This window comes from Vanessa cardui, chromosome 29 (genome assembly GCF_905220365.1).
Source record: "Vanessa cardui chromosome 29, ilVanCard2.1, whole genome shotgun sequence".
Classification (NCBI taxonomy): Eukaryota; Metazoa; Arthropoda; class Insecta; order Lepidoptera; family Nymphalidae; genus Vanessa; species Vanessa cardui.
The window spans coordinates 1,639,371-1,657,059 of NC_061151.1; the positions used below are offsets into that span (position 1 = coordinate 1,639,371).

General features: G+C 35.4%; 1 protein-coding gene across 1 annotated transcript in view; it reads right to left on the reverse strand.

The window, feature by feature from the left end:
- Nucleotides 1-4,201: 4,201 nt before the first annotated feature.
- LOC124541847 (tau-tubulin kinase homolog Asator) overlaps nt 4,202-17,689 on the reverse strand; it is a 98,973-nt gene continuing 85,485 nt past the window's right edge. The window contains exons 24-31 of the mRNA XM_047119756.1: nt 13,775-13,895; nt 12,151-12,247; nt 10,306-10,380; nt 9,185-9,245; nt 8,025-8,160; nt 6,831-6,942; nt 6,072-6,280; nt 4,202-5,219 (exon numbers count right to left, since the gene is read on the reverse strand). Of these exons, the coding sequence (XP_046975712.1) occupies nt 5,200-5,219; nt 6,072-6,280; nt 6,831-6,942; nt 8,025-8,160; nt 9,185-9,245; nt 10,306-10,380; nt 12,151-12,247; nt 13,775-13,895 (831 nt within the window). The 3' untranslated portion in view covers nt 4,202-5,199. The remainder of the gene's footprint in view (nt 5,220-6,071; nt 6,281-6,830; nt 6,943-8,024; nt 8,161-9,184; nt 9,246-10,305; nt 10,381-12,150; nt 12,248-13,774; nt 13,896-17,689) is intronic.

The window sequence follows — 17,689 nt, forward strand, 5'->3', positions numbered from 1 at the left end:
ACCGAGAAGATCCGGCAAGAAACTCAGTAGTTACGCTTTTTCAACATTTAAAAAATACTAAGTCATGTTAGTTAATACAATTATTTAAATTAATATATCCTGCCTGGAAGTCAACAGGTATTAATTCCGCGCTTTTTTATCATCTACAAAATCTTGTATCGAATAATATGCCTTTCTTAATAACATTTCACTTCCACCAACAATAATAATAACCATACAATCACAACTTATTATAACTTAAACTGGTAAATCATTTTTGTAATATCTGGGTCTGGTATAGACAATGCGCTTTGAAAAACGCCGATATCCTTTAAATCGAAACGTCGCGTCAACTCCTGTTTCTTATATATGTACCTAATAATGGACATCTTTTAATTTTAAAATTAGTTGAGTTTCGGAAACGAACAACAGCAAAGTTACATAATAAAAATATATATTCGAAGGCTTGACACAATGCTTTAATGTGACTTATCAAAGGACTTATATTGTGCGCATCACGAAATACTAGCCAGAATGTTACTTGTGACGTGAGAACATAAAAACCGCTTACAATTTTCTGATATCGTAAGCAACAGAATAATAGGATTCATTTTAACGGAAAGACATTTCAAGGCTACAGTTAAGGCAATCCTTAGGGATCAATTCTTAGTCCATTGTCATTAAAGATACATACACATATTATAGTAATAGTAACAGCCTCTAAATTTCCCACAGCTGGGCTAAGGCTCTCCCATTAAGGAGAGGATTTGGAACATATTCCAACACGCTGTTCCAATGCGGGTTGGTGCATACGTGGAAGAATTCCGATGAAATTAGACATGCAGGTTTCCTTACGACGTTTTTCTTCACCGCCGAGCACGAGATAAATTATAAACAGAAATTAAGCACAATTATATAATGGTGCTGGTCTGGGTTTGAACCCGAAATCATCGGTTAACTGCACGCGTTCGAACCACTGGACCATCTCAGCTCATATGTTAAATGTCACTAAAATCCATTATTTTGTTGAATATATGTTTATAATGACATGTTAAAATGAAATAAAACTACAATTTAAGGGCAAATACCTTTTATTTAAATTTCATTGTGCATATTTCGGTAAATATAAAAAATATGGCAAAATAAAAGTAACCGAGCGTGCATACTTTAAAAAAAAAAAACAGCGCATCGCCGCAACGTACAGCGCCACACAACGACGGTTGCGCAGCTCGAAAAATACATTTAAAAAAGGGCCTACAATATAATAACAACTTTTTATACATAATTTCATATTTTTAATTTTTCTGACAAAAATAACTGTCTCAACGTTTTTTTTTCACTTTGTCGTCGATAAATCTATGAGACGGAAGATGTTCGTAGACTAGAATGTGTTTTGAGACTCCGTGGACGGTTAGCGTAAAGCAGAGTTTAAAAAACTAATGTTTCGTTCGATACGACAACCGTTCACGAAGATTCCCGAAGCAATTAAATTCAGCTTGACATTTTCCCGCCGTTTGCAACTTTGACAGCTGTCATTCGAAGTGACAGCTGCAGAATCGCAAATGGCGGACAACGCAGAAACCGCTCAAACGCTCTTGTAATTATTATAATAACTCTTAGGTCTAGATATTTTTAATTAATCATTATTAAATTAATTATTTATTACATACATTTTCTATATACTAAGCAGCAGAGACTAGAGTTTAATGGCGTCTAAGTATAATATATATATGTATATAGAATAGTTCAATAAATTTACACATTTTTTATAGAATTGTCAATATAAGGGTAGGTATTTGAGAAAATATCGAAAATAAATATATAAATGCCGTAATACGCCATACAGAGCGCAATGTTGCGATATTATTTATATAATTATTATATTTCGTTTCATTATTAAAACAGAATAAAACCTTAGTACACAGCACAACATTATGCTACCCATAACATTAGGTATAAAGACGCGGATGAAACCGGAAGTAGTGCAACACTAATAACTATATTTTTTTTTCAATTGTAACATACTTAAGCATTAAATTGTACAATTTCAAACGTCCGTTCAAATTTACACCACGCATTGATCCACCATTTTGAGTCCGAATACACAATCCGAATTCCAATTCCCAAATCCCAAATTTATTAAAAAAAAAACAACACGTCAAAAAATTAGAAGTATTTTTTTAATTTTTTAATTGGTCGAAAGTGTTAAAGATTTTAATATAACATTACATACATTTGTCATCTAGTGATGCAAATATTTATATAAGAATTTTCTAGATATCGATATTACTTTCTCTATTACACAGGCAGTGTTGTACGTTATCACTATACCGATGTATTTCACTTTTTTTTTAATTTAGGATGTTTTTCACATTGATATGTTGTAGTTCAAAAATGAATAAGTTACGACAGTTAATATTCATTTTGACCGCATGCTATCATTTGATTTAACCGTAACTTGTGTTTTCAAAATTCGAAATAAAAAAACGTTACACATGAATTATTGTATAATTTATAACTTTCCTTAGAATTTCGAAAAGAAACGTACATACCGTAAATTAACATTTTTTACGGTAAATAAAAAATCTGTATTACGTTTAAAAAAAACACAAATAATATTCGTACATTTAAATAAATAAAGCAACACTTCGACATAGTTGAACTATTTGTATTTACAAATGGCGTTATACACTGTGTAGTAACGAAACGCCGAAGGCACCACAATAATAATAAAAAAAAACAATCGCGCACCTTAAAATATACACAAGTATTATACAATACGATAATTATACATTCAATTATATTAAATAAAAATTTCGTTTGAGAAATATACTTTGAAAGAACATAGACTTAAAAAGAAATGTTTAAAACGATATAGTGAGCGTAAATAAGTCTTTAAAATAATCGCTTGTCTAACATTCGTATAGCTCGACACAACTCAGATATAGCATCGGCAAATTCAATAAAACCGATAGAAACAGCTCCCTATCGCGCCATTCGACGCTATTCGTCGCTTTAGATTCTCGCGTCAGTTCAACCCGAGACAGCGAGTGCGTGTAAATCAACGCGTCAAATTGACGAATATATTACATGATATTAAAAGTTATTACGTTTGTGTAAAGATCATATTCACATGAGAAATAATTATTGATAATTTGGGATGTGATCGGTTTCACAAATTTTGCCGATGCTACATCCAACTTGTGTCGTACTAAGTCCCTGTATTTTAAAAAGATGTTTTTCTTTTTTATTTTCCACAATCCTCAACTAGCTCGTTCGATCAAGTGTCAGTGCAAAAGTGACAATTAATTTTTGATGGCTTGTCAATGTCAAAAATTTTTTTTGAGGCAAAAGGTAATGACATTATGCCATAATTGCATATATACATTTTTATTATTTATCTTTACTATTCGTGCAAAAAGTCGTTGATTAAGATAGAAACAATTACAAATTACAATAGGGTCTCCTACTGAAATATTCACTTACGACCTTTTGCAATAACAGCTGCATATAACTTTACTTAGACTTATTAATAACTTAGTATGTCTAAGTTATGCACTGCTTTACACTAAGTGCGGTATAGCTTATGCGTCTAGGTCATAGGAGCTTATGTTTTAGGGTCAGGATTGAACCCTATCCTTCATGATACATTTCAAAGCTTTCATGAAAGAATTCTAAGCCATTTTGTCATCACTACATAGTATAAAACAAAGTCGCTTTCTCTGTCCCTATACATGCTTAAATCTTTAACTACATAATAGATTTTGATGCGATTTTTTAATTGATAGAGTAATTCGAGAAGGTTTTTGTATACAACACATGGACAATATAGTAAAGAAACTCTGATAATTTTAGAAGTTTCTAATGTGATGTAAATAAACAAATTCTGTAGTATATTTAGTATCAGTATTACACTCGTGCGAAGCCGGGGCGGGTTGCTAGTATATATTTCTCAACTCACTTTTGCATTGACAGGGAAACAATTAAACGATTTAGTTTTTTTTTTAATAGTTTTTTTAACGGTCATTCCAGCGTCTACCAGCTTGAAGGCAAGTCCTATCTACGAGATCTAAACTTTTTTTTTTAAATATTTATATTATATTCCCTTAACTTTACTTAAAATTGAAAATTCCAACACGAATATAGAGAAATACCGGAAGCGATACGATTAATTTTTTTTATCGTTTTTTCGACTTTTCTCATAGCATATATTATTTTTACATTTTTTCAGTTATTTTTAACGTCGATTTTTTTACTTTAGCGTCGCGAATTTGACTAGCGGACCGATTTTGATGAAGTTTCAATGGAACAGCGTTACTGGCAAGATTATCAAGCACTACGGGAATTAGTCAATAATTTCCATTTCTCTAAACATTTAAATATTTTATGGAACGCCACAAACACTTAGAATTTTTAAAATTTAAGTACTATATATATTTTTAGTGCATATCTTATCCGAAGTTAAATTTAGAGTACGCACAAACGCTTCTAGTATTCCTCTATATCTGTTAAATTATCATATAACACTATTAACGACCTTATTGCACAGGAAATAAGGTAAAAAATAGTCTACGCCGCGTCAAATACTAGAAATGGCAAGCAATACGAAGAAAATACTTTTTACAAGAGATTTTTTTTTTTTAATATAAAAATAAATATTTCATGTCAGATTTAACGAACGTGTATCGATCGTGCTGTAACGATTTTGATGTAACACAAGCTGAATCGTATGACGTTTTATTAATATGATGATTATTACTTATCTTGAGTATTCTATTTATTAAGAACAATGATCTCTAATAACAACGAGTTAAGATTCATAATCGTTTAGAATATATCGCGCCTTGAAATAATTTTTCACTTATTAACCTAACTTATATTCAAAAACCAATTAAATTCAATCAATTAATGGCATTGACGGCTATAACGCAATTGAAATAAACCCATTGATACATTAATTAATGAGAAATAATCTGTCGACGATGATTTAATTCTAATATTGATTTTTGTACTCTTTAGACAATTTCTTTAATATGATTTCACTAATAATTTTAAATAACGAAGCTTCCGTTAAGCAATTAATGGGTTATCAACCCATTAAACAATTAATGTTAGGTTAATGAGTGGTTATGACTAGTTTAGATACGTCACATTACAGTTTTTCGATCCTGTATGTGATGTTTAATCTTTGTTAGTCCCGGCGGACCCATCGTCGTGCCGTCACAGTCTGTGGGCGGAACCTGAAAGATAAATCGTGTTAATTGGTTGCTGTTTTTGGTGGGGAGCTTTAGAGACAATGGGAGGGGGTAGTAATTTTGAGCGATGGTATATCATTTTGAAGGTTATTTTTTGGAAAACTCTTTAAATTAAGTAGGGACGAGCTCAATTCTTTTGCGTGGAAGTACATTGTGAGAGGTATACGTTTATTTTTTTTAATTAAGGGTATTGTGAGTGAAAGAGCTGGTGAAGTTTGTGGGAAGCCGCTGGTTGCGAATAAGACCGGTCGTTTTGGCGATCTTTGGGGGAGAACTATGTCCAGCAGTGGACATTTCAACGATCGAAATTAGGATGATGATGATGATGATGATGAGTAGTGGAGTAACTAAGTATATTTATTAATCTCTAAATTAGACTAGCGAGTGAAACGCAAGACGATCAAGGTATTGCAATTAATATCGGGTTGAAAGGAATGGAACTACTCTATGGGTATCGATTGAGACCATATAGATATATCATTATACTTGAGATCAAATCAAATCAAAGACAAAATATTCCTTATTGTATATCAATAGATAAATTATATAGACACGATGAGGTAAGATGCACAAGAGGCGACCTTATCACTAACACGGCTATCTTTTCCAGACATCCTCAAGGCAGAGGAAAAAGGATACCGCAAGGGGTCGGGGGGGGTATTGCTAACACGGCAATCTCTTTCTGTCATCTTTAAGGTAGAGGAAAACAGATACAGCAAGGGGTCGTGGGGGGGGGGGGTGTTGTATTGCTAACACGGCAATCTCTGGCATCTTTAAGGTAGAGGAAAACAGATATTGGGAGGGGTCGGGGGGGGGGGGGGGGGGGTGTTCGCTCACCGACGGCGCCGTAGACGGGCGGCGGCAGGTCGTCGTGCGCGGGGTCGCGCGCGGCGGGGCGGAAGCGTCGCGCGCGGGCCGCGTTGTGCGCGGGCGGCGCGGGCGCGGCGGGCGCGGGGGGCGCGGGGGGCGCGGGCGGCGGGGAGCCCGACGACGACGACGACGCGCCCGACGCGCCGCCCGCAGCGCTGCGGCAGCGGCTCGTGGCGCTACGGGCACGAGAGCTTGTTAAAAACCGACCCAAATCAAAATCACTACTTTTTGCTTATTTAACTTTTGATAGTGATATTTTAAATATTGCTGTATAACTGTCACTAAAAAAGGTATCACAAAAGAAAAACTACACATTGTCTTAAGTAATAGTTTTAGTAAAAAATTTTTTTTTTCGTTTCATTTTTCTTCTAACCTTAAAGGTCTTCTTCTTTATAAGGCCTAAAAGGGTTAGAAAAAAAGCTCTAAAAGTTGAGACATTGTTTTATAACAAACTAAATTGCTTTTTAATTTGTAGGAGATCCTGTATATAATTGTCACTAAAAAAGGTAGCACAAAATAAAAACTAGACATTGTCTTAAGTTATAGCTCTAGTAAAAAAAAATTTTTTTTTTCGTTTCATTTTTCTTCTGACCTTAAAGGTCTTCTTCATAAGGCCTAGGAGGGTTAGAAAAAAAAGCTTTAAAAGTTGAGACATTGTTTTAAAAACTTAATTGCTTTTTTAAATTGTAGGAGATCCGGCTGTTTTCACGATAGGAGGTCACTCACTTGTTGGGCGGTGGCTGGTGGCGGTGCCGAGGTCTCGCGAATCGCAGGTTCAAGTCTCGGGCTGGGTCTAGAGCGTATTTATCGTTGGCGTTTTGTCTCCGCCGCCGTAGCGCTGCAATAATGGTATCTCATTATACTACACTATTCTCTATTTGGTTATCTATATTACAATATAAGTAAGCAGTGTCAGTGTTACTAAGTAGAGCAAGTAAAAGTGCTGAGTGGTTAGTAAAAGCATGAGGTTATTAATAACTTAGAATGTTCGTAAAGTTAATATAACAATTAGTTAAATTATTTGTCAATAGATGGCGTTACTAGTACTTTAAATCGCGCAATTATTGCATTAAATTATTAATTTATGTATTTATCATTCAAAGTAGTTACTGAATTACGGGCTCAATAGAGTGTTCCATTACAGGTTGAGTGAAATGAAAGAGTGCAAGTGAGTTAAGTTCGAGTGTATCTTCACTCAATGTAGTTGTTAAATGATAATTCAAAAGTACTTGTTTGTGTCTACTCTTATAAAGTATATTTTGATTTTGAATTAAGATTTTTGTATGAGTGAGGCTGCGATATACGCTTTATTAGACACACATGAGTGCGAGTGAGTCGTGTAAATGAAGTGGGTTGGGTGAGTACAAGTGTGTCGTGTAAATAAGTGGGTTGAGTTAATGCAAGTGAGTCGTATAAATGAAGTAGTTTGGGTGAGTGCGAGTGATTCGTGTAAATGAAATGGAGGGATGAGTGCAAGTGAGTCGTGTAAATGAAGAGGGAGGGACAAGTGCGAGTGATTCATGTAAATGAAATGGAGGGATAATTGCAAGTGAGTCTTGTAAATGAAGTGGGTTTGGGTGAGTGCGAGTGAGTCGTGTAAATAAATGGGTTGGGTAAATGCAAATGAGTCGTGTAAATGAAGTGGTTTGGGTGAATACGAGTGAGTCGTATAAATAAGGGGGAGGGACAAGTGCGAGTGATTCGTGTAAATGAAATGGAGGGATAAGTGCAAGTAAGTCGTGTAAGTGAAGTGGGTTTGGGTGAGTGCGAGTGAGTCGTGTAAATAAAATGGAGGGAAGAGTGCGAGTGATTTGTGTAAATGAAATGGAGGGATGAGTGCAAGTGAGTCATGTAAATGAAGTAGGTTTGGGTGAGTGCGAGTGAGTCGTGTAAATGAGGTATGAAGAGGGTCGCGCTGACCGGGCGTGAGGTCGGCGTGCGCGGGGTCGGGCGCGTCGCCGCTCCACGAGGCGCACTTGGCGAGGCGGTGCTCCGCGCCCGCCGCCTCGCCGCGCGCGCTCGCCACCGGGATGCGCGAGCCGCTGCCCGACGAGCGCTGCCCGGGACCACATTCACATGACATGACATCGAATTCCAGACATCGTCCTATCTCTCTCTAACTTTACAGTAACCCATATGCGAGAAAGAGATGAAACGAATGTCATATCGAAATCCGTTCAACATTCGCTTCATCTCTTTCTCTAACTTTACAGTAACCCATATGCGAGAAAGAGATGAAACGGATGCGATATCGAAATCCGTTCAACATTCGCTTCATCTCTTTCTCACACTTTACAGTAACCCATATGCGAGAAAGAGATGAAGCGAATGTCATATCGAAATCGGTTCGACATTCGTTTCATCTCTTTCTCACAGATGGGTTACTGTAAAGTTAGAGAGAGATAGGGCGAATTTTATGTACTTTGGATGCTTTGTCGTAACAGAACGATATTCACAGTTGTTTAGATGCGGTGAGAACGGTTACGTCATCATCGAATCGATGACGTCTGATGTTCGGACGAGATCCGATTTTAGATTAGTTTCGATGTATCGACATGCCTCGAACACATTCAACGATACAGATGTGGACCTCGATCGGTTAAACAATGTCGAGTTTCACTGATTTCGTGAACTTGAGTGAAAAGTTTGGTGAAGGATAATAAAACGTGTATAAACATTTCAAGAATTCAAACTACCCTCGAAAACCCTATCGGAGACTTAAGACCTTTTTGAAGGCAGATATATAAAGTAACAGCCTGTAAATTTCCCACTGCTGGGATAAGGCCTCCTCTGCCATTAAGGAGAGGGTTTGGAAAATATTCCATCACGCTGTTCCAATGCGGGTTGGTGGAATACAAATGTGGCAGAATTTCTATGAAATTTGTCACATGCAGGTTTCCTCACGATGTTTTCCTTCACCGCTGAGCACGAGATGTATTATAAAGACAAATTAAGCACATGAATCAGCGGTGCTTGCCTGGGTTTGAACTCGCAATCATCGGTTAAGATGCACGCGTTCTTACCACTAGGTCATCTCGACTCGATGTATTCCATATATAAAGGATTTATAAAATACGTACATCTCTCAAGCTGTGTGTCCCGTCGCCGCTTGGGTTCTCGCGACGAACGACAGACGTACTCCTGAAAGAAACACTTCATAATATTACTATATGTATTACATAATTGTAGCTTAACTTCGTTCGTGTTTTATGGGAGTGATTGTCACGTGTTTGGCAAAAGAGTAGCCTATGTCTTTGATTGTAGATCGAGTTTGCTTCATAGCAAATTTCATCATATTCGGTTCAGCGGTTTGGTAGTGAAAGAACGAAAGACAACCCGACAGACAGAGATACTTACACATTTATAATATAACTAAAGATATTGTGTTAGCATATTTATTTTAATATGATCATATTTTATTGTTTTAATGTATTAAAGTATTATCAGCATAAATAATTCGATTTAAATAGTTGTTACAAATTGCGTTGATTGTCAACATCCGGTTTTGACTAAACTAAATTGTTATTTTTAAATAAATCAAAACCGGATGTCGCTACAGTCGGAGGAGGGGCGTGTAAACATTAAATACTAGGAGTAAGCCTAGAAATGGTCAATCGTCGAATTGGAAGGATTGTGTACCAATTCAGGAGAGATAAAGTATTGATTGTGAGGAGAGTTTTTGTATTATTCCAACAATTGTATCATATTGAAATATTAAATTTGGAATATAGAAGAATCTATATTAATCTTCTGGATAGAAACTCAATAGTTACTCACTTACTTTCATTACTTACATCTTCATTGCGCCTCACTCACTTTACAACTAAGATGGTATATCTCTTTTAAATCAAAACTCATGGGTGGTACCTACTCATCAAATTTCTGACTGGCCGTCTAGTTTGCACAAAACCTCACCACCGATTAAAAGCTTAGTTTTTGATAATCATCCCATGCAGAAAAAATATTGCGAGGAAACCTGCACTTGTTAAATTATATTCTGACAGTTGGGTATCGAGTTACCCGCACCTTCAATTACTTTTTTTGGACTCTGTCTATAGACATTTTCAACACAATAAATAACATCACTAACAACCTTCGTATCTAAGATACGTCCATTTATCCTTTAGTTACACTGGCTCACTAATCCTACAAACCAGAGCTCAAGCAGCACTGGAACACTATTATAGGCTAGGTTACCTACCTGTCAGGTATGGCGTCCAAGCGCGTCCTCTCCACAGCTGGACTCTGGCTCTTCTCACCACTCCTCGTCGATGACCTGCTGATAAACACAATTATATCAATGGAGTTTCATTTACTTGATACCACCTGATGGTAAGTGGTCACCACCTCCATAAGCACTGTAAGAAATATCAACCATTCCTTACATCTTAATTTCCGAAGCGGTGGTAGCTTCACTTAATTGTAAAATGACGATTCAAAAGTGCTTGAATAAAGTTTGTTTTGATTGATTGATTGATCGCCAATGTACCACGAACTTTAGGAGCTAAGATGTTATGTCTCTAGTGTAGACACACTGGCTCACTCACCTTTCAAACCGGAACACAACAATACTGAGTACTGCAGTTTTGCGGTAAAATATTTGATAAGCCTTGCCATCAAGTAAAGCGTGCTTATATCATCTCAAACGGACATACAAACAATTTTATGTATCACTATCACTTCCCAATATTTGTAAGCTTAGATCTTTTAAACGCAACCGATTTTGATTCGGTTTTCATCAGTAAACAGACGAATTCATGATTTATATCAAAATCAAAATAAACTCTATTAAAGTAGGCTTTTACAAGCACTTTTGAATCGTCATTTTACAATTAAGTGAAGCTACAACCGGAAAGTAGATCCTACCGAGAAGAACCGGCAAGAAACTCAGTAGTTACTCTTTTTCAACATTTAAAAAAAAAAACAAAGTCAAGTTAGTTAAATACAATTATTTAAACTAATATATCCTGCCTGGAAGTCAACAGGCATTAACTCCACGCTTTTTTATCATCTATAAAATCTTGTATCGAATAATATGCCTTCTTTACCCAATGTATTTGAATTTACAAAACGGCAAAGTTAAAAATGTCTGCGGAATTTTATTACAGAAACGGCTACCTCGCCCCAAGAAGGATTTATTGACTTTGCGGAGTCGGAAATATGTATAATACACGATTATTATAGCAGAGAAACATCAAGAATTATTCCTTTCGAGATTGTTCTGCTAACGCTTATTATATGTGCGTTAAGTTGGAACGTGTAGCTAGTAATAATCCATATTAATATTATAAATATAAAAGTAACTCTATCTGTCTGTCGTTCTTTCACGACCAAACCGCTGAACCGAATTCGATGAAATTTGTTATGAAGCAAACTTGAACTCCAAGACAGGACATAGGCTACTTTGCCTGACACATGACAAGCAACACCCTAAAACGAGCGCCAAGTCACAGGCGACTACTAGTATAATCTATTTAATGTATACATATAATAAAATTCGAGTGTCTGTTTGTATTATTAAATCATATACCAAAATAACATTTTATATAATTTATCTCTGTCTGTCTGTTTGTTCAGGGTAATCTCTGGAACGGCTGGACCGATTTTGACAGGACTTTCACTGGCAGATAACTGATATAATAAGGAGTAACATCAACAGCCTGTAAATTCCCACTGCTGGGCTAAAGACCTCAACTCCCTTTGAGGAGAAGTTTTGGAACATATTCCACCACGCTATTCCAATGCAGGTTGGTGGAATACAATTGTGGCAGAATTTCTACAAAATTTGTCACATGCAGGTTTTCCTCACGACGTTTTCCTTCACCGCTGAGCACGGGATGAATTATAAAGACAAATTCAAATCAGCGGTGCTGGCCTGGGTTTGAACCCGCAATCATCGGTTAAGATGCACGCGTTCTAACCACTGGGCTATATCTACTAATATATACTAATAAGGAGTAAATCAGGCTACAATGATTTTGTTTTCTGTTATATTCAATACAAGGTCTCGGGAACATCTTTTATTTAATAAATTGTTTATAATTACCGTTTATCTCTCTGGTGTTCGGTGGCGTCGTAGTACACAGAGGCCTCGTCGTGGTTGAGTCGGACTTCGCCCCCACTCACAACGGAATGGATTTTCACTATTGATAATAAATAATATTATTTATATATTCACTTGCAAACTGTTTCAATGGCAGGAGTTAAACATTAATGATCTTGAATCAACATATCATTGGTCGTGTTGTAAAATAATGATTTTTTTATGAATGGAGCTTTAAATATAAATTTAAGTGTAAATGTCGCCGCAAGATTACAAAATATAGCGAAAAATAATACTTTAAATAGGCTATTTGACAATGCAAAAAATAAATTGTGACTTATTGTAATCAGTTTATATTATGAGTTTAAAAATGGTTATTTACTAACGAATCTTGAAAATAATACTTAATTTATTCAAAAATCAATTAATAAAAATACGTTTGTCACGTGACACAAAACGCTCCTGATTGGCCGGGCTTATGATGAAGTCACTTTCTTGTAAACCTTGCTTTTCTACTATATGTACTACAGATTAAAATACAGCAAAGTGACGTCACCGACCCCATTGCAGCGCCATATAACCATATTGTCCAAGTAGCGTTTTCGTGCGTTATTTAAATATGGAATTTTTAATATGATATTTATCGGCAAATATGTACTAAAAACAAAAAAAAACAACTTTTACTGGGTTCCTTAACATCTACTAAATAATATAAAATGGATTTTAAAAACTAGTCAAATAGCCAATTTCAAGCATATTTCACGGTTCACAATATTTCGACGGTTTACATAATGACGAGACAGATAGTAATCTAACAAATTTTGTAATCTTACGGTGACATATATAAGTAGTAAGAACTAGCGCGCACTGGTAACTTTTGTCACGGTGACTGTTTCGTCACTCTTGTCGAGTCCATGAATATGTATGGAAGTGCGCGCACGTTACGACGTGACATTTGTTTCTGTACATATCCACGGTCTTGACAAGAGTGACGAAACAGTCACCGTGACAAAAGTTACCAGTGCGCGCTCGTTCTTAGTGGAATGTGCGCCACTCTTGCTTTTGTCATTGCGAGCGTAAGACTAAGAGTAACGACGGCAAAATAATACGAATTTAAGGACATATTACTAAAAACTGTTTTTTAAAAAAGTTTAAGTATATATCATTTTTATATTATATATTAAAACCAACTCTATTATGGAAATAACTGTACTAAACTTTTTGTTTAAGATTTATTTAACCCAAGATTTTAATTCAACTATTGATCGGTAAAATTAAAATAATTACACAACACTCTATTCTCAATTGGACATATTAAACTTACATTAGTTATTTATCATACTTACATTTATATACACATATAAAAAAATAATATTAGCGTATATGTGTGTGTTTGTATGCTCGTGAAATTAGTTTACGTTTGATATAATTGGTCAGCTGTTATGGGATATTATGCATCAATTTGAATGTACTTGTACATTACTCAATTTTTGGTTGTTAGTCTGTATGTGTGTATTTATTATGTGTGCTGTATATGTGTGAGTGGCACGTGCGTCATTGGCTGTTTTCATGTGTGCTATATGTGTGCACGTTGTGTTTGTGAGGGTTGTATGTGTGGGTGTATTACCGGAGTGCATGGGCGAGGTGCTGTCCGGGGGGCGGACTCGTATCTCCAGACGACTGGAGACAGTCGTCTCGGGAGGGGGCTTCGCCGGCGGCTGGGACGAGCTCGACGAACGGGACAAACTCTGAAAATCGAACACGTCATAACATGACTTATTAATAGGCTATTTGACAATGCGAAAAATGAATTATCAATCATCGTAATCAGTATATAAGTTTAAAGATCATTATTTACCAACGAAAGTCGAAAATGGTAGTTAATTTATTAGAAAATCTAAAGAAATGTATTATTTTAAACGTTTGTCACGTGACACAAAACGCTCCTGATTGGTCGGTCTTTTGATGACGTCACTTGCCTGTGAACCTCGTTTGCCGTCTGTCTGTTGATTATATGTACCACAGATTATAATACAGGCAAGTGACAGCGCCACATGGTCCAAGTAGCGTTTACTCGCGCTGTTTAAATATGGAATTTTTATTTTGACATTTTTATATACATATACAGGGTTATTTGTAAAACATTAACAACCTCGCAGGGCTAGATTGAGAACATCATAAACAACAACTTTTGTTTTATGACTTTTCATAACTCATTAATTTTTACTTTCATACAAAATTAAAAATATTAAAATTGATTTCTCTAATGTTAAAAACTCTATACGGCAATGAAAAAAAAAACAGTTAAAATAGTCTGATTTTAGCTCCACCCACAAAATGGGCGGAGTTAACACGCTTGACTTGACGTAATTAACGCTTTGATGCGCCGTCGCAGTCTTACGCTTTGATGTGCCCGCGCAACGTGCTCTTATTGCTAATTTCAGTTTACAGTCCGTTGATTTCAGTTAATAAGTTCACTATGCCATATTCCAATATCGAATATACTGAAATGGTTCGCATTTTAGCGAAATGCGATGACAACGTTTCAGAAGCATGTCGTCAATATGCGATTAAATTTCCAAATGTGCCTACTCCAAGCCGCGTGACAATGCTAGCTGCCACACAGCGATTACGCGATTACGGCCAATTCCGTTCTCCTTTAAGAGATAGTGGTCGTCCGCCAAGGCGCACAGTTCAAGAGGAAGAAGACATCATGGAGTTCTTCGAAGCCAATCCAGCAGCGAGCACCAACGATGCAGCCCGGCGGTTTAATGTATCGCAATACTTCGCATGGAGTGTTGTACACAATGAAGGGAAATATCCCTTTCACCTTCTTCGCGTCCAAGAATTAAACGAACCCGATAAACCCGCGCGAGTTGCGTTTTGTAACTGGGTGCTAAACGAGAGGCCAACTATTTTATGGACTGACGAAGCAACATTTGGCAGAGTCGGTTTGTTCAATTCTCGCAATGAGCATTTGTGGTGCCATGAAAATCCACACAAAACTAGACCACATCATTTTCAACACCGATTTAGCGTCAATGTGTGGGCAGGAATTGTAAATTCAACTTTACTAGGCCCTGTCTTTTTGGAGCGACTCAATGGAGAAACATACCTACGTTTCCTCACTGAAACACTACCAGATTTAGAGGAAGATATACCCCTCGCTGATTTACGTGTTATGTATTATCAACATGACGGAGCGCCAGCGCATAATGCTCGCGAAGTCCGGAATTTTTTAAATAACAATTTTCCTGGTCGTTGGATTGGGCGCGGCGGACCTCGTGCCTGGCCCGCTAGGTCGCCGGATATCACGCCATTAGATTTTTATTTATGGGGACACGTCAAAACATTGGTGTATAGTGGACGTGAAATCACAAGCCGTGAAATGTTAGTGGAGAAAATCACTTGGGCTTTCGACCAGGTTAAGTCAAACTCACAAGTGCTATCGAGAGTGAATGAACAATTAATTTTTAGGTGTGGATTATGTGTAGGTTGTGAAGGTGACTACATAGAACAATATGTGCGGAATACACACAGACATCCCCGGGATTTAACCCTTAGAGGTACAATAGAATAAAATTTAATTTAAAATAAGCATCATTGTATAGGTTCACCAATACATTAACATAATTTCATTGTATGTTTCACATTCCTAAGCAAATATAAAAGCAAGCAAGTCAGTATCAATTAAGCGTTCAAACAGACAAGTCATTCTCATTACCTAAACGCGATACTCACAAACTAGCTGGTCTCCATAAAACTATCAATTCTAAATGGTGTGTGGTTCCAAACCCATACTATCATTTTATTATGTTTTTGTTTTATTTTTAATTTGTTAAAACAAAATCAATGAGCTAAAACTTAAGTTTGTCTTTTAACTTGAGAAGAATCTTTATACCCAGATCCTAATTCCATCGTGAAATCAGTTTAACAGAGTTAAGATCATATTTTTTAAGTTAATTGTATAATTCATATTTGCATTTTTTTTTGTAAATGAGGCAGTCAGAATAATAAAAATATTGCCCTTAGGTTTTTTTGTATAAAGTTTGTTCATAATAAATTGTAAAAAAAAACAATTGAATGTAAAATTTAACAAGAATGTAATAATATTAAGCATAAAAATTAAAGCTTATTAAATTAAGGTCTGTTTTTTGTTTAAAAAAAAATTATTTCAGTTCTTAATTTATTATACAAAAATATTATTATAACAAATTAGATGAAGAAAGGAATAAAAGATATTGAGTCATATTAATACAGTTACTAAATACCATAGGGACATACAATACCAAGATTAATAAAAAACAAGGCCTTTTGTGTATAATAAAATAATTTTATTATTCTTATGATTGATGTTCAATTGAGATTTTCCTCTGAAAATTTGCAGGAAGGTTTGATAGTTTCCTGGTCTAGCTCGCTTGAGGTACCCAATCCCAGCTGGTCTGATCAGCTCTTTGCCAGCATGGTTGATATACAACTTTTGATAAGTTGTCTACCTGTAGAGATTATGAGACTTATTAAAGAACAGAAGTTTACTGGATAGAAAATACAATCCATTCTGAAATATGTATTGTGGAATTCATAAAACAAACATTTCATCAGAGGCGTTGGATTGAATTCTAATTTCAATATTAGCAATACCAAAAAGTTACATATGCAAAATAAAAATAGTTTTATTTAAATGAGGACTTTACTTTCACATTTTAAATCTAAGCAAATACATCTGCTGCTATTCAATTCCAAACTAAAAGAAAATAAAAATAGTTAAATTACATGCTTAATAATTTAGTTAATTTTTTTGTCTTATCAATTCAAAAATAACATTATTAATTTATGCTTCCTCTAAGAATTTAATTTTACTTTGTATTAGTAATGTAAACTTATTTTACTAAAAGAAAGGAATACCAATAACAACCATAGGAAATAACAATAAAGAAAGCTGTTGAGCACAAAGATGAGCTTTCTCTTCAATATTTTTGTCAAGAGAATAGAAATTGTATGACATTTATAAAATTTTAAATAGATTGGTTTATTTAAAATTGTTTAAGGGAGATCAACAAGGTCTTGTACACATCTGTACAGAGGTGCAAAGTAACAGACAACATTTAATCTTGTATCACAAAATACGCAAAATTTTACATAGGTAACTTAGGTATAAAGAATGAATTAAATTTTCCACACTTTAATATTAAAAAATATCCCAACAAAAGATTACATTAAAAAATGTAAAACATAGCAGAGAAATAAACATACTTACTATTTAATTTCCTTTTAATTGTCTTATGGTGGAAAGAACTAAACTTTCAATTTGCAATGGTCAGTAGCAATGTCGCAAAATAGTAGTCCAACTAAAAGTAAGTTGCAAAAACTGTTAAATCTAAAACTAATGATTCATAAAACAAACTCGTAAAACAAGACCGAAAAGTTGCAAAAAAATTGTAAACAAATACATAAATGTCACATTGCAGGGTTTAATTTTAATTTATCTTGATTGGATATAGGCAATGATACTAGACCATACAGCCTTGTCTTTACAGTAAGA